The 24339-nt window shown below is 39.9% G+C and overlaps 1 protein-coding gene and 1 long non-coding RNA gene across 5 annotated transcripts in view; one reads left to right on the top strand and one right to left on the bottom strand.

The window, feature by feature from the left end:
• Positions 1-24339, top strand: part of LOC114019274 — a 66194-nt gene that overhangs the window by 6257 nt on the left and 35598 nt on the right. Inside the window, exon 2 of the long non-coding RNA XR_005224778.2 lies at positions 5167-5264. This is a non-coding gene — a long non-coding RNA (uncharacterized LOC114019274). The remainder of the gene's footprint in view (positions 1-5166; positions 5265-24339) is intronic.
• The window catches only part of PIBF1 (progesterone immunomodulatory binding factor 1), a 165296-nt gene continuing 160268 nt past the window's right edge, over positions 19312-24339 (bottom strand). For all 4 annotated transcript variants that reach the window (XM_043533820.1, XM_037895180.2, XM_037895188.2 and 1 more), the window contains exon 18: positions 19312-19662. In XM_043533820.1, the coding sequence (XP_043389755.1) occupies positions 19606-19662 (57 nt within the window). In that variant the 3' untranslated portion in view covers positions 19312-19605. The remainder of the gene's footprint in view (positions 19663-24339) is intronic.

Below are 24339 nucleotides of genomic sequence, written 5' to 3'. Positions count from 1 at the left end.
CTATGAAGTTGGTCTCCAGAGGAGAGATACATTATTCAGGTTAGTTCTTAGTACAAGAAGGAGTTCAGTATAAGCTAGCGCTCTCTAACAAAACTTGGTCAATAGAAGGGTTAATAACCTAATTGTCTGTTACTTGAATCTTTGGTAAGTCTAACTAACCTACTTTATGGAGCGTTAAATAGAAATACCCTAGTCTTTTGACTTTTTTCCTCCCTTTAGGAGCAAGTGTATGACCCATAATTCCCACTCTATGGTTGTAATATGTAAATTAAAACAAGGTCTTTTAATCAGGAATGTATTCTTTCTTCCACATCTGTTTCCCCTTGAACAAACATTTATTGTGGAGAATACACAGAAAATAGGTCTTTGAGATCCCCAGTGTCCCTCATATCTTCTAGGATCTTGTTCCCAAAGGGCATGCTCTCTCCAGGAATCCAGTGCCATACAGCAACAAGTAAGGATTACCCCCTTCTCTGTGATCTTTTTTTGCCATCAAAATTGAATTCTCACATCATAGAATCATAGACCTGTAGGGCTGGAAGGGACCACAAGAGATGATCGAGTCCAGATCTCTGCCTGAGGCAGGACGAAGTACTCCCAGACAGGGCGTATTTTGTCCAATCTATTCTTAAAAACCTCCAATGATGGGGATTCCACAACCTTCCTTGGAAGCCTATTCCAGAGCTCAACTATCTTCATAGTAAGAAAGCTTTTCCTAGTATCAAACCTAAATCTCCTTTGCTACAGATTAAGCCCATAGATGAAGACCAGTGGGTATAGAGACACCAGCATCACAGAACTGAAGATGACAGCCTTTAGACTATAAAAATGACTACATTATAATTACCACAATGAGCAAAGGGAGGTTAGCCGTACACTGCATGATGAAAGTAGCTAGTTCCTCTGTACTATAGACCAAAGGAGAACAGCTCTTTGTTGATGAACATAATAAAGACAAGAACAAAGCAGGTGTTGAATGAATAGTGCTTCTCCTTCATATGATTAAAAGTAGGGGAAAACCTTTAGACTGTGTTTGAAATTCACTAAGTGTGAGTAGCCAGATACCATTGTACATTTGTGTTTTGCTTTTAACCCTGTAGCTAATACATTAGTTTTACAAAGCATAGCCACATAGGGGGAAAAAAAAAAGTCAGAACAGCAGTGAAGACTTGTGACACCTGAAGGTGGGAGCGTAAATTTATCCAGAAATAAGCTCTGAGTATATCTTTTCAGCAACAGGTAAAGATCATACTGAGTCTGAGTCAAGTCAAAACACAGAAGGTACAATCTGCACTGTACACAATCCAATTATAAACATGTCTCTGCAAAGCTCTGTGCATGTATTTTGCCTGATTTCATAAGTTTAACCTGAGCATATGTGTGTACATTCTAGTTTTCTGTGACTCAAAGGCAGTGCTGACATGGTGAAACAGTAAATAAAAAATTCAACCACTCACTATTTGAATATTCAGTTTAAAGATGGTCAAACCAGTTTAGACATAATAAGACATCTCACTCAACACCCAAACCAAACCTTTAGTCAGGTCTGAAGAAGTCTGAATCACTTTTTGTTCCAGTTATTTGTTATTTTCCCACAAGCCTTTGTGCTTCTGGGTTTCAGTTAGGACTGGAAGTGCTTACATTACATGCAAAAGACTGCTCTTCTGGTATTTTCAGCCCATCTGGGGAAAGAAAATACTGGAAAGGTCAATAGACATTGTCAATCTGACATTTCTACTCCAACTTTACTGACCCAAATGAGTAAGATAAACCTCTGAACTTTTTGAGTGTTGATCATAAAACACCGTTTGGAGATTAACAGACCACTGATTCAGATTTAGGAAATACAATACTGCATTTTCATCTAGTTTCATGGAGCGTCTCTGCTTTGAATAGTTTAGTTGTGTAGTAGAATCAGTATTTACAAGGGAGTATTTCTTCTTGTATATCAGAGCAAATTGAAACAATTTGTAGTTTCGGTACATATGGAGTACTCTATCTGATTTTACAAGATTAATTTATAATACATAATTAGAAAGTATAACAGATATGGCGTATCAGTAATATCGGAAAAGAGTGCGGCTGTCCTCTGCTGTGTTGTTGTAACTGTGTCGGTCCCAGGATATTAGAGAGACAAGGTGGATGAAGTGATATATTTCATTTACAGCTCTCTTTGTAAGCAGGAAATCTTGTCTCTCTCACCAACAGAAGTTGGTCCAATAAAGGATATTATCTCACCCACACTGGCTGTCACCTGGAATTTAAGGAAAAGCCACCACCACTCTTTTTTCTGCTTCACTTATAGAAGATGGTACAGACCCACATATTTTAGGAAATTCATTGCTGCTGGCAACCACTGGGGTCCCCCTGAACTGGTATTTCACTGCTTGTGTGGATGAGGCAAATCTGTGTTCTGCGCGTATTTATGTTTATAAAACATAAACAAGTTCCCACATTATACAGTAGGAACACTTACATGATTCAATTGGAAGTGAACCATTGGCTAGGTAAAAAGAAAAGGAGTACTTGTGGCACCTTAGAGACTAACCAATTTATTTGAGCATAAGCTTTTGTGAGCTCATTTCAGCTCACTTCATCGGATGCATAAAAGTGGAAAATGCAGTTGTGTAAGGTAGAAGGTTTTAAATTTTGGAGAACATTGGCCTCCATCTCAGTTGAAGGGGAACCAAACTTTTAGGAGGCAGGCTGGCTAGATTAGTCAGGAGAACATTAAAGTAATAACCACAGGAGAGGGTAAAGGGGAAACAAATGAGCACTCATTTAGAACTAATTCATGATGTTGAAAACAAAAATAATCAAAGAACCAAGTGACATGAAGAGAAGAAATTCTTTAATTGCCTACACCAAGGCTAGAACCCTGGATAATAAAAGGAATTGGAATTGCTCATTTATGGGCATAATTTTGACCTAGTTGGTATTAGTGAAAACTGGTGGAAATAATTGTGTGATTGGAATGTTAAAATCAATGGTTATAACCTGGAAGGCTTGAATGGGCAAAAGGGGAGGGGAAGTTGCACTCAATGTAAAAAATGGCATTACCTATTTCCGAGTCACTGACAACTCAGAAGAAAATGACCTTAAATGCAATGTTCTAACAGATATAGTACAAGATGAGGCACGCCACACTACTTGGTGTCTGTTACAGATCACCTATCACACAAGGGAACAGAATGACTGGCTCCTCAAGCACTATCTATAATGTGTAGGGAGGGAAAAGGTGCATTATCATGGGGGATTTCAATTTGAGTGAAAAGAAAAGGAGTACTTGTGGCACCTTAGAGACTACCCAATTTATTTGAGCATAAGCTTTCGTGAGCTACAGCTCACTTCATCGGATGCATACTGTGGAAAGTGTAGAAGATGTTTTTATACACACAAAACATGAAAAAATACCTCCCCCCACCCCACTCTCCTGCTGGTAATAGCTTATCTAAAGTGATCACTCTCCTTACAATGTGTATGATAATCAAGTTGGGCCATTTCCAGCACAAATCCAGGTTTTCTCTCACCCCCCCCCCCCCACACGTGTGTGTGTGGGGGGGGGGGGAGAGAGGGAGAGAGAAAACCTGGATTTGTGCTGGAAATGGCCCAACTTGATTATCATACACATTGTAAGGAGAGTGATCACTTTAGATAAGCTATTACCAGCAGGAGAGTGGGGTGGGGGGAGGTATTTTTTCATGCTTTGTGTGTATAAAAAGATCTACACTTTCCACAGTATGCATGCGATGAAGTGAGCTGTAGCTCACGAAAGCTTATGCTCAAATAAATTGGTTAGTCTCTAAGGTGCCACAAGTACTCCTTTTCTTTTTGCGAATACAGACTAACACGGCTGTTACTCTGAAATTTGAGTGAAACATGCTTAAGGTCTAATGCTGCCAGTACAAAGACATCAGAATTTCTGACAATTACAGATGATAATTTCTTAACTCAAAAAGCAGAGAGTTTCATGTTACACCTCATCTTGATGGATAACAATGAATTGATCACAGAACTAAAAAGTAGTGATTTCTTTGATGCAGGTGATCTTGACTTGATCACTTTTATTGTTTGCAAACACAATAAAGTCTAAGCCAATAATGTAGATACTTCCTGCTTTAAAAGGGCCAATTCCACAAAGCTGAAAACAATTATCAGCCAAATCAGCTGTGAAAAAGAATTTGAACAGAAAAAAATGTGAATTATCATTGGTATCTATTTAAGAATATCTTACTCAATGCCCCAAAATCCACAGTCAAGAAGAAGGACTAAGCTGGTTAGGAAAACAACCTGGTTTAGAGGGGACATGAAAGTAGTTATTCAAACAAACAAACAAAAATAATAAAACAAAGTAAAAAACCCACCACATATAACAAATGGAAAAAAGAGGGAGTTGACAGCAATGAATATAAATTAGAAAATAAGAATTGTAAAAATTGATAAGGGAATCAAAAGGAGACAAGAATAAATCAATGGCCCACAGAGTTAAGGACAATAAGGAGTTTTTAAAAGTATTTAAGAACAAAAGGAATCCTTACAATGGTTTTGTTCCATTAATAGATATAAATAGTCTGTAACCCTTCTGCCATGTGGTATCACCTGCACCAAGGGCCAAGTTCAATATCTAGGGGTTCCTCTTAACATTTCAAAACAAAACCAGCTCAAGCCCCCACCCAGTAATCTGGGGGGAAAAAACACTAACTCTGGGTGCCTCTGAGAGTCAGTACTTCCCCACTTACAAGTGCTGAGCCTGTGTATAACAAAAGAACATTTTTATTAAAAGAGAGCAGGAGCTCAACATTAATATTGGGGAGACACTGCAACAATGATTGAAAAGCATGCAAACCATAAGTAGACACCTGCCCCACAGTTGCATCGGGCAGTGTCCTTTGCGTCAGTTTCCCACCTTATGGTGAGAGAGTCTGATGAACGAATGTTCCTTTAACACACCACTCCCCTTTCCCTCCACTGCACCCCACTCACAGTTGGGTGTCCAAAGTCCGTGAAGTCCCAGAATTGAGGGATGCATTCACAGGGGTTCACCTTCCACGCCAAAAGGGGGGAGGGTGCGTTAAGCAATGCCTCTGCTGCTGCCCACTGTCCCTGTTGCCATTTGTTGCTCACTGCCGCCTTTGCCGCTGCTCACCACTGTTCCTATCTCTGCAGCTGCTTGCTGCTCGCTGTCGCCTCTATGATGCGGAGAGCTCATTCATACCCTGCTTCCAGGTAGAATTGTTAATGATACTGGAGAAAAGGCAGAAGTGGTAAGTAAATATTTCTGTTCTGTTTTTTGGGAAAAAACAGATATATTCATATCATGATGATGATGATGATATACTTTTCTATTCCAGCAGTAACTCAGAAGGATGTTAAACAGGAGATACTTAAGTTAGATATTTTTAAATAAGCATGTCCAGATAACGTGCATGCAAAAGTTTTAGAATTGCTAACTGAGAGTTCTCTGAACTGTTAATGTTGATTTTCATTAAGTCATATACACACTAAACAAAATGAGAAACATAATAGACCTCTTGGGTTAGTCTGCACAAGAGAGGCCTCAGGGTGGAGGAGCAATTTGCCCACCACTACACTCTAGGCCTCTCAGAAAGATAGGAGAAGAGCCATTCATGAGCAACACTGTCTGCTCATGCTAAGATCCGCTGGTGAGGCAACAGAACCTCATGGTTAATGATATCAAAACCTGCTGGCAGATCTAAAATAATCAATATAGATGCTACTACCAGAAGAAGATAATCAACTAACTAAATTAGTGCAGTTTCTCTCACATACCCATCCCTCATCTGATTTACCAGGGTCCAGGAAGAATAAAAACACAAGAAGCTACCCAAGTTGCCCCACTATACACTTCTGAATAATCTTTCCCCAAAAAGGGACGTTAGGAACAAGTCAATAGGTTTCAGGATGGCCAGAATCAAATGTTGGTTCTTGAGTATTAGCCTCAAGAATAAGTGGAAATGACCCCCAGTTGGGAGAAATGGAAAATCTCCCCCAACATTGGACCTAAAGCCTCCGTGCTGGCTTCATCATTCATGAAGACCAGTGGCACAGAAAAGATTTTAAAGTCCTACAGATTACTGAAAGAATGGTCAGTTAGTTTGGAAGCTTCTTGGAAGCTCACTAGTACCATCAACCTCTGCTCAATTTCCAAGGGTAGGTGTGGCTCATAAACCATTATACACACACATATGCACACATTCATACATACATACACCTTGCAAACATGCAACATTAATACTGAGGCCATCTGAAAAATGTATCAATTCATACTTTACAAAAAGTAAAAAGTCTAGTATATTTAGGACCCGGACAAACACTGCTTAATTTAGTCAACTATATTATTTCTACGAGGTGCGTATGCATTTAACTGAAAGTTTTCTTACTGTACACTGCCTTTATTTTCATTTCAGTTTGTCAGGAGGATTATGTAAAATACTGTATAAAACCAAATCTCTTATATATTTCCCTCTTGCTTTTTTTCCTGGTTTCCCTCCTGTCTCAAAATCTTCCATCTTCAGAACCTGATCAGCAGGTGCAAATGGTTTTCTTCACTGGGGTAAAATTGAACATTGTGCCTGTGCATTAACATGAAAAATGGCTATAGCTTTGTGACATGAAAAAGTAAATTAAAAATGCCTAGAAATGCTCTCATGTTGTCTCTACCTAGACTGGGAATGTCATGTCTTTAGAATGCTTTCTTATCAAATCTAGCTATCTATGCATGTATAATACACCATCACTCTAGTACCTGAGTGGTTTAACATCTATGCAATGCATTCGCTGTCACTGGAACACAGATCTTGCTCAAACAGAAGGGCAATACTTATATGTATATTACTACTATTATTTGCTTTGTGCACTAGATGTGTGGCACCATCTCCCTCTTGATCTTAGATAGACATGTTTATTTCAAAAAGCTATGAACATAGAAAGATGCAGTGATTTGATTCTCCATAACAGTAAAAAAGCCATGCTTGTAACACTAACAAATATATAACACTAACACAAACACATATAACACAGACCCTATAATTATTCATCAAACCAAACCATTGTATGTAACGCAAACAAGAATTAAAGAATGTAATGAAACAAGAATTTAAAAATCTGGTTTTATGGGCTTTGTTGCATAGATATTAGGGCTCTGTGTGGCAGTGTCCTGGCTTCCACATTCTATTTCTTAGTGCTTGCAGAGTCAATCTGTAGTCAGTTTGTTTTTATATGGACTACAAATTATGTAGTAAAAACATCAGTCTTCAGTATAAATACCTAGATTCCACCTGGAGCTTATTTTTATGACATTTATATAAATTACTGATAAACGAGTATTATACTAGAAATATTGATAAAGTGTGATCTACTCTAGCTGAATCTCTGTGAACCTTAGTATGTGATATTAATAGTTAGTAGGAAACACCTCAGCTATGTTAGATATGGTTTAGGTATTTGCTCTTGAAATACAGTGTCTGAAATCACTATTATATGTGTGCTGTGATGGATATAGCTAGGGTTGCACAAATGTTTCCATTTACTTATACCTTTGAGAAATGTTCACTTTTCCATCCTTAGTCTCTGCACAAAACTTAAATATTTTTGACTGTTTGAATAAAAAATAAATCAGCTGTTTTTGAGAATGCGGAGCATGGCAAACACCCACCACTTTTCCCATTACAAAAATATTCTTGCAACTATTTATTTGAACATCTCAAGTCAAAACAGCTAAATTTAGAAAGTTCAAATTTGGCAGGTTATCATCCTCTTTGAAGGAAAGTATGTTTGAGTGTTCCAGTGAAAACTGAGTTTGATTTGATCAAGTTTATGGAAAATTGCACTTCGCACACTTATCGCACATTTTGAATGGGGATTACTTGTTACATTCATAAAGTGCACAGCTCAATAGTAGAGCGAAGTGACACCTGAACATAACGAACAACTGTGGTGCACAGAAGAGTTTACTTAAGGTTCAAGTTGGCTGAGGCAAGACTCTAACAACCCATATCTCAATCCCAGTCTTTTTATTGAATAAGGTTTCTTCTCTCTCTCTCTCTCTCTCTCTGGTATTTGTTTTAGTAATTTTCAGGGAGCCAAACACATTTTCTTTTCAGTTAGCAGCAAACCTTTCCTATGCGTAATTCAGGGAATGAGACTTAATGACTTTCATGAACTATATGCCACACACAGAGTGGTGCCTAATGCCACAAGATACTACATATTTACATCTAAAATCATAGAAAAATGTATAGACTATTGCATATCAGAAATAGTATAAACTACAATCATAATTCATATACTGGCAGGGCAGAGTAAAGGGTGCCTTTGAATCTTTTCATTTCCTGATTTTGAGTGCTTAACCATGCAGTGTTACTGCTCTCTTAACATAGCTTTTTAAATTATATCTAATATTAGCTGAGAAACAATTATTTGAATATAAAAGACAACTTAATCCCTGATGTAACTGCATTATCCTCAGCGGAGTTACACCAGGGGTGAATCTGGCCCACTGAGTGCTTAGCAGCAGAAGCATTTAGCAACAAACCACTCTTGCTCCATTTCCAGTCCCTGCTCTGCACGGGTGAAGCTATTTAAAGTATGAAGCAGTGGTTGAGTGGAAACTCAATAAGTTTAAATTAGATACTAGTAAAAGAAGAACAAAAAAAGCTCTGTGTTCTTCAACTCAAGGGCAATGTGATGCTGTTAAACCAGCCCCACGTCAGTTTTTCCTTCAAAATATTGCTGTGGCATTGAGAGGCACTATGAAGCAAGGCTTATATCTCTCCTGCTGAATGTAGTAACAGAGAAGTGGTGTTGCTGATAAAATGTTACCTGTATTTGCCACAAGAATTGACCCTTCACTGCAGATTGTGTAATTTGTGAAATTCCCCTCCACAAAAATTCCAAATTTTGCTAAGCATAAATGCATTATGTAGTTTAAATTCTATCTCAAAAGCCTGCTATGGGAGACAACAGTGGACCAAATTCTGCTCTCACACAGTGTGTCAGTAAACCAGAGTAATTCCATTGACCTCTGTTGAATTACTCTGGATTTAGACTACTTTGAGAACAAAATTTGGCCCATTATCTCCAAGTAATGCAGTATATGTGTTACACCAGCCTCTTCCCAGAGTTCAGAGATGAGTGACAAGAATGATAAGGGGCATAGAAAAGCTCTCATATGAAGAGCCTGAAAAGACAGATTATTTATTTTCAAAGAGCTGAATAAAAGGGAACATGATAGAAGTATACAAAATGGTGAATAGTTCAAAGATGAATCAAGATCTTCTATTTTCTATCTCATAATACAACAAAAGGGGATGGTCAATGAAAATGCAAAATTAGAAAAAGAAAATATTTTTCATATTATACATAATTAGACTGTGGAACTCATTGCCAGAGTATGTCATTTAGATCAAGAACAATTGGGCACTTATAGATTCATAGATACTAAGGTCAGAAGGGACCATTATGATCATCTAGTCCGACCTCCTGCACAACACAGGCCACAGAATCTCACCCACCCACTCCTGCGAAAAACCTCTCACCTATGTCTGAGCTATTGAAGTCCTCAAATCATGGTTTAAAGACTTCAAGGAGCAGAGAATCCTCCAGCAAGTGACCCGTGCCCCATGCTACAGAGGAAGGCGAAAACCCCCCAGGGCCTCTTTCAATCTGCCCTGGAGGAAAATTCCTTCCCGACCCCAAATATGGCGATCAGCTAAACCCTGAGCATATGGGCAAGATTCACCAGCCAGATACCCAGGAAAGAATTCTCTGTAGTAACTCAGATCCCACCCCATCTAACATCCCATCACAGGCCATTGGGCCTATTTACCATGAATATTTAAAGATCAATTAATTACCAAAATCATGTTATCCCATCATACCATCTCCTCCATAAACTTATTGAGTTTAATCTTAAAGCCAGATAGGTCTTTTATATGGATATGAAGAACATCCAGTAAATTTTAAAAAAGTTTTAGAAGGATTATAAAACTCCATGCTTCAAGTCTTAAGCCAATCTCTAACTATTAGAAATTGGGAGATTTTCATGGAAGAAAAATCAATCCACATCTGCCTACTATAAGGTTTCTTGCATTGTCTTGTGAAGCATCTGGTGTTGACCAGTGTCAGAGACAGGGTATTGAACTAGATGGACCACAAAGTTCTATATTTTCAGACAATTAGCATAAAAAAGAAATTGATGAAGTCTTATGCAAGTGAATGACAGCATCAAATCTTCACTTAAATATTGGTTATCACCATTGTTGTATACATGCTACATGTCAAACGATATTATTGTTTTGTGTTAGAAAACGATGTCACACTTCCTAGTTAATTTTATTGTTTTAAAATTTCAGTATTTTGGCCATTTAATATTTCATTTCATAACTACAAAAAAAAAGCCACATATATAAAATTTTCCTGTACAGTTTATTGGTAATACTGCACCTGAAACCACAAGAACTTTATATTTTTGCTGCTATATAATTTCTCAATATTCTAATAAATTAAAACCATTTTTTGTTTATTTGTTTTAAATCAAATGATTGTCTCACAATTGTCACCATATGCTCAAACTACAAAGGTTGTAGCCATTGAAGGTTTGAAATGGCATGTTAGGAGAAAGACTGTTATATTTGATGGGCTTTGGATATTTTGTTTTCATTGACAACAGATCTAATCAGGTGATTGAGGTTTTTCCCCTAGGGAAGTTTCAGTCATTCCCCATTGTGGGGGTGGGCATCCTGGCCATACATTTAGATTAGCCTGCAGAGAATTCACTGAGGTAACAAAGCAAGGTAAGCTCCCCCCTGCTGCTGGTAAACTCTGTTATTGTTCTCCATCTCCTGCTGACTGGAATGAATGCTATTCTGCAAAGCTAATTACTACAATAATGAAAGAAACAGCACAAAATGACATGGAATGCATTAATTCAATAAGGATTAAATCACCTGTGTATCATTTCCTTTAGTACTTGCTGTTACTTACTTACAGTCACGTCCCACTCTATTAGATTTGGAATATAAAGAATAAATTAATAAAATAAATGTCAATGTATAGACAACAGTGCCTGAAGATCTCCCAGTGCCTTAAGAGACAATAACTACCTGCAGACTGCCACAGATTTACCTGGGAGGAGAGGAGTCAGCTGTCTCTGCAGTACTTAGAAGTGAGACATATAAGGTGTTGGCTCTATAGATTATTTTAACTTTTCTTTGCTTAGAAGGAGCACAATACCACAAGATCCTCTGCTATCCCGACAAGGCACCATAGCAGTATGTTGGCCTACCTGTACTTCTGAGGCCCAATTCATTTCCTGCAAGTTAGTTCAGTGGGAGTTGTTGCCATTAGAAAGGAGTTATTGATCACAGGAACGCTCCCCCTACCCTCAAAAGGGCCCCTCTAAAATTTGGCCCATGGATTCATGTGAATCAGGGCTGAGCATTGTCCACCCCCATATGACACTGGAGGTTTTATAGATTAAGGCTGTATGAATTTTTGTGTGACACTCCTGCACCCTGGAGAACCCCCTTAAAAGGCAGTTCCAGAGATAGCTACATGTGCAGGATTCCCCAGCAGTCTGGCTCCATCGGAGCATGTCAGGGAACTCTGAAGCTAATGCAGAGATATAGGGCCCCAGTATGGATGGCCCTATGTCTATGGTGGATTTTTTGGGGAATACATTCAGTTTGAACACAGGAACCACAGTTTCTTCCAGGGCAGAGAGAACTCAGTAAGGAGTGCTTTAAACTTTTATTCCTTCAGGGGCCTTTCTCAAGACAGACTCCTTCATGGGATAATTCTAACTAGATACATAAAATGTAAAGTTCAAAATCCCCACAGGAGTCAAACATATTGCCACATTCCACCCAATAACATCCCACAGAGTAACAAATCCTTCCAGCAAAATGAATAAGGAAACAAAATATAAAGAGGTAAAGATTGTGTGCCGCAATATACATCTCTGAGATCAAGATAAAAATGGAGTATTAGGACTAGTAATTACAGTTGCTATGCTGAATAATCTAAGTGAACCTTCTACTATTTAACCCAGAAGGGAAAAATGAAAAGAGCGTCTTTGAAATGTGGTCACAAATTCCATCCAAAAGACTTTTCCTGCAATTAAGTTACATTTACTGATCCAAAACTCCTTAAAAGCAGCATTAACTCAAAGACTTCAATTATTCATGGTCAAACAAAGTTGATTCTATTGCTGCAGTCAAAGCAGTATTCTCTTTTACAGTGGTTATTTCTGTAGTATCTTCAAAAAGAACACAATCTATGCAAACATGTAAAGGCTCGAGGTAAATTGGAATTTCCATAATAAATACTAATTTCCTGTATTTAATACTTTAGCCATTCTAAACTGTATGGTGATGAAACTTGGGATTTTTTCCACTTCGCTCCTTCCTTACAAAAAGCAACTTGGTTAAATTAACAGTTTTAGGAACATTTAGATCCAATTTCTGCAACTTTTTAATGTAGGAATTTCTTAAGCAAAAATGGCTTAATTAAAAAGGAACTTGCAGGTATTTAAGGCTATATGATAATCTCCTGTGAAAAACCTTTTGGGAAGAAGAAAGCAAGCCCAGGGAAGTCTGCAGAGTAAATCTTGTGGAATTGCCTTCTCACACTTCCAGCAGAGGATTTAAGGGGGCTCTGGCGCAGACAAATGACGCGGGCCTGCAAACTCATTGAGTCCAAGGATCCACTAGGAACTTTGCCCCTATTCTCATCGCGAGGAGCCTCCACTATTCCCTGTTGCTACTGCCCTGCTATAAATCTCCACTACCATCCATAGGTGCTGACTTTTGTTTTTGCCGGTGGGTGCTCCTCTCTCCCCTCTGTCCCCCATGTGAGCGATGGGCAGGATCTTGGGAGGAAAAAGCCAAGCGGGAGCAGGGCCTTGGGGCGAAGCAGTGGTCAGGGTCATAGTCCAGGACCTGTGGCCCACAAAAGATTGATCCAGCCCTGGGGGTGCTGAGCACCCCCGATTTTTTTTCAGTGGGTGCTTGAGCCCCAGAGCACCCATGGAGTCAGAACCTATGGCACCATCCATCTCCTCTGGCACAACTGTTCCTTCAGAGTTACTTGTACATTTACTGATTGCTTTCCAGCTTCAATCTGAAATACCTCCCATACAATCGCCTTATTGAGCTGTGGAAGTATGCATTTTAAAAGTCAAGAGTTTCCAATCAATTTTGGCAATTTAAGAAGGGGATAACATTGCCCAAAGATACCAAGCAAAATTTACTCTTCCTAAGGTACTTGTTTCATTTTCAAGGGTCAAGAATGAGACACACACAGTCTCTTTATTCTTTGGTATAAGCAAATACTGGGATTAAATTCCGAAAACACTGGCCATTGGGAAGTTTAGACTTGAAATTAGATGAAGGTTTCTAACCATCAGAGGAGTGAAGTTCTGGAATAGCCTTCAAAGGGAAGTAGTGGGGGCAAAAGACCTATCTGGATTCAAGATTAAACTCGATAAGTTTATGGAGGAGATGGTATGATGGGATAACATGATTTTGGCATTAATTGATCTTTAAATATTCATGGTAAATAGGCCCAATGGCCTGTGATGAGATGTTAGATGGGGTGGGATCTGAGTTACTACAGAGAATTCTTTCCTGGGTATCTGGCTGGTGAACCTTGCCCATATGCTCAGGGTTCAGCTGATTGCCATATTTGGGGTCAGGAAGGAATTTTCCTCCAGGGCAGATTGGAAGAGGCCCTGGGGGTTTTTCGCCTTCCTCTGTAGCATAGGGCACTGGTCACTTGCTGGGGGATTCTCTGCACCTTGAAGTCTTTAAACCATGATTTGAGGACTTCAGTAGCTCAGACATAGGTGAGAGGTTTATCGCAGGAGTTGGTGGGTGAGATTCTGTGGCCTGCGTTGTGCAGGAGGTCAGACTAGATGATCGAATGGTCCCTTCTGACCTTGATATCTATGAATCTATGAAAGTTCTAGCCCCCATTCTATTGACTCATACGTTAACAGGGAGACATTCTTCCCTCATTAGACCCCCCTCTTATAAGAACGATACCCAAAAAGGGTGTGAGGGGGTCATGTACTCAAACTGAAGAGTATAGCTTCTCCCAGTTTCTCAAACCCTCCTGACCGGTGGTTGATTTTCAGGTCTGGAAATGGAACAAATAGTTCCCCAAAGGACAGAAAAGAGCTTGCAGAAAAGGATAGTACTGTTTCCAAGCTCTCTCTGGTACCATCATCATTACTCCTACAAAGGTGCTGCATCTGAGGAAGACATACCAGGAGGAAATGAAGGCTACCCATCTGTCTGTTTTGCCGGGGTTGGAAAGGCTTAGTAGTGAAATGCTCTTTTTTGCTGTATGCACTGTAGCTGTAGCCATGTTGATCCCAGGATGTTAGAAAGACAAGGTGGGTGAGGTAATGTATTTCATTGGACCATCTTCTGTTGGTTAGAGACAAACTTTTGAGCTACACAGAGCTCTGTGTAGCTTAAAAGCTTGTCTCTCTCACCAAAAGAAGTTGGTCCAATAAAATACATTACCTCATTCACCTTTTCTCTTCTTTTCTGCTGGCATTAGAGACTGCATGAAAAGGTTGCAGATACTGAAAAAACCTCTGATCATGGTAAGATAGCAACTTCTTTCTGAAATCGTGTTTATTACAGTAGTGTCTAACCAAACCATGATTGGGGCCCCACTCTGCTAGGCACTGTACAAACACAGGGTAGTAGATAGTCTTTTCCCCACAAAGCATACAAAGAAAGATACTGGTAAATGTTCAGTCACCTAGTAGTTGACTTAGTGTTGTTCATTTTTTTCCAAAATTTCATCAGAGTTTACTACTGAATGCATTGGGGCCTTCAAATTGAGAACTTTCAAATGCATTTCTTGGAACAACGTGGAACGCCTCTGAAGTATGACTCCTATATTCAATAAACAAACCTTAGAGTTCAACACCTTGTAAGAAGCATATTCCTATTTTCAAATGTGTTCATGGCTCAGATCTTGTCCTTTCCTGATGACTGATTTCATCTTAGCTCATGAGCCTCTGGCAAAAGGTGGAAAAGTGAGAGAGCACTTGCACTATAAAGAGAAACCACAGTCCGCTCTAAATGTCACCTCTTTCCTCCCTTCAAATTTCCCACACAACTGTCAAACCTACAAACTGCCAACTCTGAAAATTAAACTAACAACTTAAGATAGCAGATAGCAAACATAAAATGGGATAATGGGGATCTTTTTCCTTTGTCTTTCCTGGTGGAAAAGAAGAACTGAAGATGGGTAAGAGGTTATTTGGTTATGGAATGTTCAGATGCATGCCAGACCCCTACAGGTTCCACTGGTTTGAATAGTTCCATAACAAGACCACCTACAGTGGGGAAATGCAGAAAGAATTTCATGAGGAAGAATCGTGGGATAATTCACCTGATAATTATGTTTGTGAGAACTAATGTCACTGAAAATAGCATACAGGTAATACAACTGAACCTTATCATTATTTAAAGGGCAAAAGGGTTCATTAATTTTTGCTGTAGGGCATTTCATATTTGATTTGTTGTATTCAAGTGACATTCTAGCTCTCACATGAAAAGCTAGGATGATCTCCTCCTAGATAATTAACTTAAATCTTCATGTCTCTTAATAAGACATGAAAAATACAAAGTGTATTTCTAGAAAAGTCTCTTCAACTGAAAAATGTACGAATATGCCACAGGAGCCAGGAAAACCTATAAACGGAAGTGTGCATTATCTGTATATTCTAAGCATTGATATTGATGCTTCCAAATTTCAAGACACAGACAAAGAGCTGGTTGGAAATTTTCCAGTGATACATTTTTCCACTGGAAAAAGCTCATTTTTCGAAATCAAAATGTATCATGGTAATATGTCAATTCTGTTCAAATTTCAGCAGAAACCAGCCTAATTTTCTGTTAGCTTGCCCACTCACCTGGCAGTCTGCCATGGAGCTGAGCCTCTCAGAGTGTCTGGATTCAGGCTCCACTGAAATGTTTCCAGAGCAGGAACATTTTGGTGTTTCAGAAATAAAATATTTCAGACATCTAGTTTGACGAAAAATTACAAGTTTTTGGATTTTCAAAAAACTAGACTTTTCTCAGAACAGGAAATCTGTTTCCCAACCAGGTCTAATAGTAAGCAAGGTGAAACTATCAAGATCAAGATTAAAAAGTAGAGCGGAGGTAACTTTTAAAATGTATAACTGTCCAAACAAATATACTCCTACAACCATAGAGCTGGTTATGTTTTGTAATATGAGAGAATGGGTAAAAATATACTAAATGTATAAGAATGCATTTCTTGTGTGTACTGATTGTGGCTAGGTAAAATGCTAAAATCTGAAAGTATACTTAGAAATATTATGGAAATTGTAGAAATCAACTGAGAAGTTTCTAAAGAAACTTATTCATATCCTTAGACCAGTGGTTCCCAAACTTGTTCCGCTGCTTGTGCAGGGAAAGCCCCGGCAGGCCGGGCTGTTTACCTGCCGCGTCCGCAGGTTCGGCTGATCGTGGCTCCCAGTGGCCGTGGTTCGCTGCTCCAGGCCAATGGGAGCTGCAGGAAGCAGCGCGGGCCGAGGGACGTACTGGCCGCCGCTTCCCACAGCTCCCATTGGCCTGGAGCAGCGAACCGCGGCCACTGGGAGTCGCGATCAGCCGAACCTGCGGACATGGCTGGTAAACAAACCGGCCCGGCCTGCCAGGGGCTTTCCCTGCACAAGCGGCAGAACAAGTTTGGGAACCACTCCCTTAGACAATATGATTTTTAGAAGTGCCAGGTGACAATTTAGAAATACATAACCCCGTACTATATCACTGTGAATATTAAATAAGTTATTCCTTCTTACAAAAAAGTTCAATGGCATACAATTAACATAAGAAGATGCAAGCTTATTGGCGTAAGAAACTGCCATTTATACTCTACCTCTCATTCATAACAGCAAAGTTCTAATTCTGGCAAGTGCTTATACGTTTCATAAACCTACTGTCTGACCTTCAAAACATGTATCACACAAGCAGTATCGTTCTCCTATATGTACCCAATGACTAGGACCCTACCAAATTCATGGTCCATTTTGGTCGATTTCACGGTCATAGGATTTTAAAAATAGTGAATTTCATCATTTCAGCTATTTTAATCTGAAATGTCAGGATGTTGTAATTGTAGGGGTCCTGACCCAAAAAGGAGTTGTGTGTGTGTGTGTGTGTGTGTGGTTTTTGCAAGGTTATTGTAAGGGGGGGTTGTGGTGCTGCTACTCCTATATCTACACTGCTGCAGGTGGTGGTGCTGCCTTCAGAGCCGGGCACCTGGCCAAAAGCCACCACTCTCTAGTCGCCCAGCTCTGAAGACAGCGCAGAAGTAAGGGTGGCAATACTACGATCCCCCCGCTAAAATAACCTTACAACCCTCCTGCAACTCCCTTTTGGGTCAGGACCCCCAATTTGAGACAGTCTGGTTTCCCCCGTGAAATCTGTATAGTATAGGGTAAAAGCACACAAAAGACCAGATTTCATGGTGGGGAGACCAGAGTTCACAGTCCATGATGCGTTTTTCATGGCTATGAATTTGGTAGGGCCCTACCAATGACCTATGTAATAAAGATGAGGTAGAATAAAACAATCTTCCTCCACCCTTTGTGCAGACATTAACTCAAGGATGAAAAATAGTTCCTCTCAAATGTAATGGAAATAGTTTTCTGATATAACTTTCTGGATATTTACATTTTTGGACTAACTAAAACTCCTTTGTTTTTATATCTGCTCATATTTTTGAAATAATATTAAAATTTATTCTCTCCCTGGGAAACACTTTTGTTACTGTTAACTAAGGGCATAATTTCACATCTGCAATATGCAATATATGGGTTATTTTTCTGTGTCCTAAAGAGAGAGTAACAAAGCAATCATGAACTTGAACATGATTCTATTACTAATTAGGAAAAACTGATGAAGAAATTGAGACCCACATGAAGCAGAAATAAGGGGAATTGGCTTTGCCTCAACTGGGTGTGTGGAAAATGCAGGAGGAGCTGCGAAGGGTAGGTGAACAAAAGGCATCAGCAGCCTGATGCAGCTCAACACTTTGGCAAAGCAAGTAGTAATTGTTTGATGCCCAATACCTAAATATATAATCATAGTGGAGCTTCATCTTAAAATATAATCTGAGCCATATTTTCAATGGACAGTCATCTCAAATAAAGGATTCCATTATGCTTTATGTGAAATATTTGTGTCATATACAAAATCTATAATATACACAATCAGAAGTTCCGGATTTACATAACAATTTATGACCATGTTGACATTAGAGAAATCTGCATGGTGCACTCCTCTACTCCAGATGTGCTGCGCTGATGTAAAGTGGGGCTTACTTTGGGTCTAATTTAATATGGTAAATCACTGGACTAAACACCGCTTTATATCGGTGCAGAACATCTACATCAGGGGGTTGCATATTTCTCTAATGTAAACAGGGCCTATATTATCAAGATATTTGATGTGTTCTTAATGAAGCTGATTTTTAGTTCTTGTTTATTTATACACTCAAGGAGTTTAAGGCCAGAAGGGACCATAACATAATCTACTCTCATCGCCTGTATACATTTCATCCAGTTACCCCATATTGAACCCAATAACTTGTGTCTGACTAAACTGTATCTTCCAAAAAAGAATCCAGTCCTGATTTGAAAGCAGCAAGTAATGAAGAATCCACCACTTCTCTGGGTAGTTTGTTCCAGTGGTTAGTCACCGTCACTATTAAAAATTTGTGATATTTCCAATTTGAATTTGTCTGGCTTCAGCTTCCAGCCATTGTTTCTTGTCAGACCTTTCTCCACAAGATTAAAGAGCCCTGTAGTACCCAGTATTTTCTCATTCTGTCAATCTTCATGCTATCTGCAAATTTTATCAGTAGCAATTTTATATTTACTTCCAATTCATGGATAAAAATGTTGAATAGCATGAGGCCTACTACTTGATCCCTCTAGAACCCCACTAGAAACACCTCGCCCTCATCATTTGAGGATTCCCCATTGATGATTGGTTTTTGAGATTTGTCAGCCAGATATTTTTACTGAAATTTTTTGTGAAACAAAGGGCATGAGCAGAGCCTAGCTTAACAGCCCCACGTAATCAGAGCTAATAAGAAACTTAAAAATTCTTGCCATCTGATGCTGTTTTCTGATGTTTCTTAAGTATGTAAGCTTCTAGAAGCCAGAACGGTTACAAGAATGTGGCATGAAACACAGTATCCAAGAAAAACTATATGAAAAAGCTGAAATTCATATTAATGAGCACTCTGAATAAGATGTCCTTTATTAGCCAAAATTATAAACACACACAGAGTATGTTTGTATTTAATATTTTGAATTAGAACATATTGATGGTAAAATCATCACATCAAGTACTGCACACATTTTTTCATTAGATGTTTAATGGTAATGTTACAATGTATAAACATAGGTATAAAACAAACCCATTGTTTATTTGTGTGGTACTAAGAACATGATTATGAATACAATTTCTTTCTTCACAGAATGAACTGCCAAACTGATTATTTATATTGAAAATCCCTGGAAAAATGTCATGGTGCTTTTTTCTGCTTCAGTTTCCTGTACCAATCAGGTGCCGCTCTATTTGTCTGTGAAACAAAGAATGTTTTGGTTATGAGACAATTGAAAGGCAGGAGAAATATGCAATCCACACAACACTGCACTCCTCTCTCTGCCATTCATAGCTCTGCTTAAACTAAAATCAATTAAAATGTGAAAGGTTTACATTACACAAAAATACACTGAAGTTCTGTGTGTCTAAGACAATAAAATAAACCAAATATCACATTATTAACCAAATGATGATTCAAAATGTTTACCAACGTTAAAATGATTCATGAAATGCTTAACTAAAGGACCATCATTGTAAATTATGTTATGTGTATTTCTGTTAAAAAAGCGGGTGGGAACCTAGGACAAAGAGGTGTGCTACAATATGCCAACGTTTTAAGCATAATACAAAAAACTACATGTAAGAATACTGGTTCTCCAATTTAGTCATAGCACAGACCATAACTTAATTGTGGGACACTGCCTCTGGATCACCTTTTCTTACATTCACAGTCTTGTAGGCTACTTATCACACATTCATAACTGCATAAAATTCGTATAGCAATTACAGCAACCTTTTACATGGAAAAGCAATAGTAAGTAAGTGGGGGAAAGAAGGGGATGAGTCATCTTCAGACTCAATGGAACTGGCAGGGAATTCACCCCTAAAAACAAAGTTCTAGGAGAGCCACCAGAAGTACAGACCTTTCACAGTATGGAAATGTCCCGCTCACTGCCTCTCAATTCCCCAGGCTCCATGGCAGTACATTTTGAACAAGTGATAAGTGTAATTATTACTGTTAAAATCCTCTACTGAAATGGCCTCAAAAAGACATAGACGCATGTGTTCTGTTTCTTACGTAGTGCATTTGTTATTTCAGACTTTCAAACGAATTTTGTGTCATTAGTAAACATTCCATCCAAAGAAATGGTGAATAAGTTTGAAAAGGCATTATTTTCATTCTACCCATGACATTATTTGACTATTAAGTCTGGCTCACAAATTTAATCAAACACAAATTGTTCAACAGCAAACACACACCAAACTTGAGAGGGGAAAAAAAGCCCAATTATTACAGCTGGCACTTGATTTAGGAAATCTCCCCAAAAATATATTTTCTAAATTTGTCCCCTACTTGTCAGAAAAATCAGAGGGTACTTAGTAGTTCGAGCAGTGGACTGTGAAGTAAGACTCCTGAGTTATATTCCCAGCTTCCTCAAGGAAATGGAGCAACATTTGTACAAAACACTTAACTTCTGTGCCTAAGGATTGTTGTTAGGCTTTGTGTATGTGAAGTGCTTTCAGTACCTTGGGTGAAAGGCACTACATAAATACAAGTATTTATTATTTACTATGACATCTACCTGTGGTGGGATGTTGTATCATTCTTCCATTTGTTCTATTAGTAACTGCAAATGAAACTTGAAGCTACAATTCATTTTCCTTTGCTTTCCTTCTCTGGAGCTACTTCATTTTTGACTCTTACTATCAAAATGAGATTGTAAATCTTTGTGAAAGCCACCAAAAGATGTAAGTTAAAGTATACCGCTGTCACTTTTGTGCTTGGGAGTCTAGCATCACATGTATGGATGTCAGGCCTATCTGAAAGAATTAACCAGAACTGGCCATCTTCAACAGGGATGCCTGAATCCCTCCTGGAGATACAACCAAGAGTCTGCCTAAGTCTGTCTCTGAAGCAGAAGCTTGTGTTGAGTAACTCTGAGTACTGTAAAAAGAAAAGGAGTACTTGGGCACCTTCGAGACTATGCTCAAATAAATTGGTTAGTCTCTAAGGTGCCACAAGTACTCCTTTTCTTTTTGCGAATAGAGACTAACACGGCTGCTACTCTGAAACCTGAGTACTGTGACTCACTGTCTGCTGCCCTACTTAAGACAAACCCAGCACCCTTCTAGGCCCACATCACTGGCCACCTTAAAATGATCTATAATCCATTTACAAACTAAATTCTTTTGAAGTGTGCTCACAATGCAACACCCTTGAAGGGGAGTGGTACTGCGCTCTCTCTTACTGGACGAGGTATCAATTTCACCTTAAGTGGCAAGTACAAAGTGCAGTAACATACTGGAAACATCTGCGCAAAAACCAAAATACACCACCGTAGCAAGTCACCTCACAGGTCTCAAAATAGCAGTGTAGGCGTTGCCGCTCATGCTGGCGCCTGGGCTCTGAGACTTATCCCCCTCACCAGGTCTCAGAGCCCAGGCTCCAGCCTGAGTGGGAGCGTCTACCCTGCTATTGCAAGACCCATAGCATGAGCCTGAGTCAGGTGACCCAGGCTCTGAGACTTGTTGATGTGGGGTTCTTTTCTGCAGCATTGACACCAGTGGTGGATTAGCCACTCGGCCAATGAGGCCCTGGCCAGGGCCCCTGGCCAACTGGGGTGCCCCCACACTCCGATTGGCAGGAGTGCCAGGCGGAGTGGGGCAAGCCCCGGTGCCCCACCCTGCTCTCTGGCAGGAGCACCGGGGGGTAGGGGTGTACTGGAGGAAAAAAGGGGTAGGGAGTGGCCCCCACTTGTTCTGGCCCAGGGCCCCACAAAACCCTAATCCCCCTCTGATTGACACATCCTTGCTGAAGCTATTGACTCCAATCAGCCATGAACCAGAGCCTCCAGAAACTCCTCTGCAAGCAAACATATAAGAAAATTGGAAACTCATGCTTATAACACAGTCAGCCACCCTTCTCCTCCTCAGTTCTTATTTTTCAGGGAGTGTAGTGGGGTGGTCAGGGTTAAATCAGCCCTGGGGAGCCAATAGTAAAAGCAGCCCTGGAGAGGGAAGGGCTAGCTGCCTGGGAGCAAGATACCTGAAGAAGAGCAGTGCTGGGGAAGGGCACAGGGAGCTGGGGAGCTCCAGTCTGGTAAACCTCCAGGCTGCAGGCCTTGGTAAAGGCCCAAGAAGGTACTGGGGCTGTAGAGGGGAAGCCTGAGGACAGGCAAAGGCAGCAGGTCCTAACCTCCTTGCCAATGATGAGTGGCCTTTACAGACTGCAGTATGCCCCAGTGAGCGGGGGCTAGATGATGACTGGCAGCGGCCACTGAGGCAAGGTGGGTTTAGAGGGATGGGGGTTCCCCAGGGAGGGGAGACCCAGAGTGTGGGGATACTGCTGGGGCAGAACCGCAGCGTAAAGGGCACCGGGGTCTGGGAGGGACACGGATGCCAGCGGCAGGCGAGACACCAGCCTGCAGAGGGCGCTCCAAAGGCTGGAAAGAGCCAATTCCCAAGATGACCAGCAGGAGGTGCCGCACCAGTGAGTCGTCACGTCACTACAGGGAGGTATTCGACTTTATACAAACACATCCATACACACTATATATATGATTTTATATTCACATGCAAGCACCCTTTATTTTATATATTTTATACACACACACACACACACACACGTATATTAAAAGGACAATGAGGCTTCAAAGATAAGAACTCAAAAGTTAGGAAATGCCAGAATTAAGGCTGCTTTTGCAACCCCAATTCAGTCCCTTGAGACTTACTGACACTATCATTAATTACATGATGACTTTCCAAAGAACCCCTGCCTCATTCAGTGCACAGAATGGACCTGCTCTGGCAAATAATCAAGACGGTGTAATGAAGGGGGGCTGTTGTCTGTAGCACCCCTGTCTCTTCTCTTAAGAAGCTGGAAGGTGCTAGTGACTGAGGCAGGGCGTTGCATGTAGAAAAAGAATGGTCTCATGGTTAAGGCAACTGAATGCTGCTTTGGAGAGCCGGAATCTATCCCTGCCTCTGCCACAGAGTTCCTGTATGATTCTGGGCAGGTCACGTAAGCCAACCTTTTCACAGGTGGTGACTAACTGTTTGTTCCTCATTCTATGAGTGCCCAACTTGAGAACCTGGGGTCAGTTTAGCAGAAATGCTGAGCACTCACAACTGCAAGTGAAGTCAATGGGGAACTGTGCTTTGAACATATAAAGTGTGATACAATGTTAAATATTCTGAAAAATCAGATTGGGCAACCAATATTACTGTAAACTTTTGACATTATCTCTGTCCTTTAGCATCCCTATTTCAGAGATGGAGATAATACCAACCCTGCACCTCACAGGGGTGTTGTGAAGATAATTGCTATTTGTATAGCACTCAGTGATGAGTGCCATGAGACACCCATAAGGTAATTAATAATTCTGTGTTCAGAACAGGGATTAAATAGTGTGCAGTAAATAAGGCTGAACATTGATTAATAAGGGTAACCCAAAATATTGCTTATTTAATGAGCAGAATCCATCCTGAGCACCGAATGAGCCAGGGGTCCTATGGAAATAATTACCCAGTATTTAATTAAAGACTGTATCCTAATGCATATACACCTAGATGTCAAATTAAGGTTGCATAGACAACCTTAATTCTGGCTTTCCCTGATTTTTTTAGTGTATATTTTCCTTGCATTTTAAAAAAGTGAACTGAAAAAACAGAAATTCCATAATGTGGATTCATATGACACCAATATCATTCATCAGCAGGGTTGGAACCTTTAAACTCTCTGCCATTTGAGCTAACAGAGTAACTGATAGCAATAGTAGGTTGTTATCCTATGTGGACCAGCATTGGTGGGAGGGTGGGGGGGGATGAGACACACACTTTATCAGTAGGTTACACAGATATTTGCAGACAGCAGAGGAATGAGAACTCAGGAATTTGGAGTTCCATTCCAGGTTCTAGAGAGGAGTGTATTCCA

The sequence above is a fragment of the Chelonia mydas genome, chromosome 1 (genome assembly GCF_015237465.2).
Source record: "Chelonia mydas isolate rCheMyd1 chromosome 1, rCheMyd1.pri.v2, whole genome shotgun sequence".
Classification (NCBI taxonomy): domain Eukaryota; kingdom Metazoa; phylum Chordata; order Testudines; family Cheloniidae; genus Chelonia; species Chelonia mydas.
This window is presented reverse-complemented; position numbering and strand designations above follow the sequence as displayed.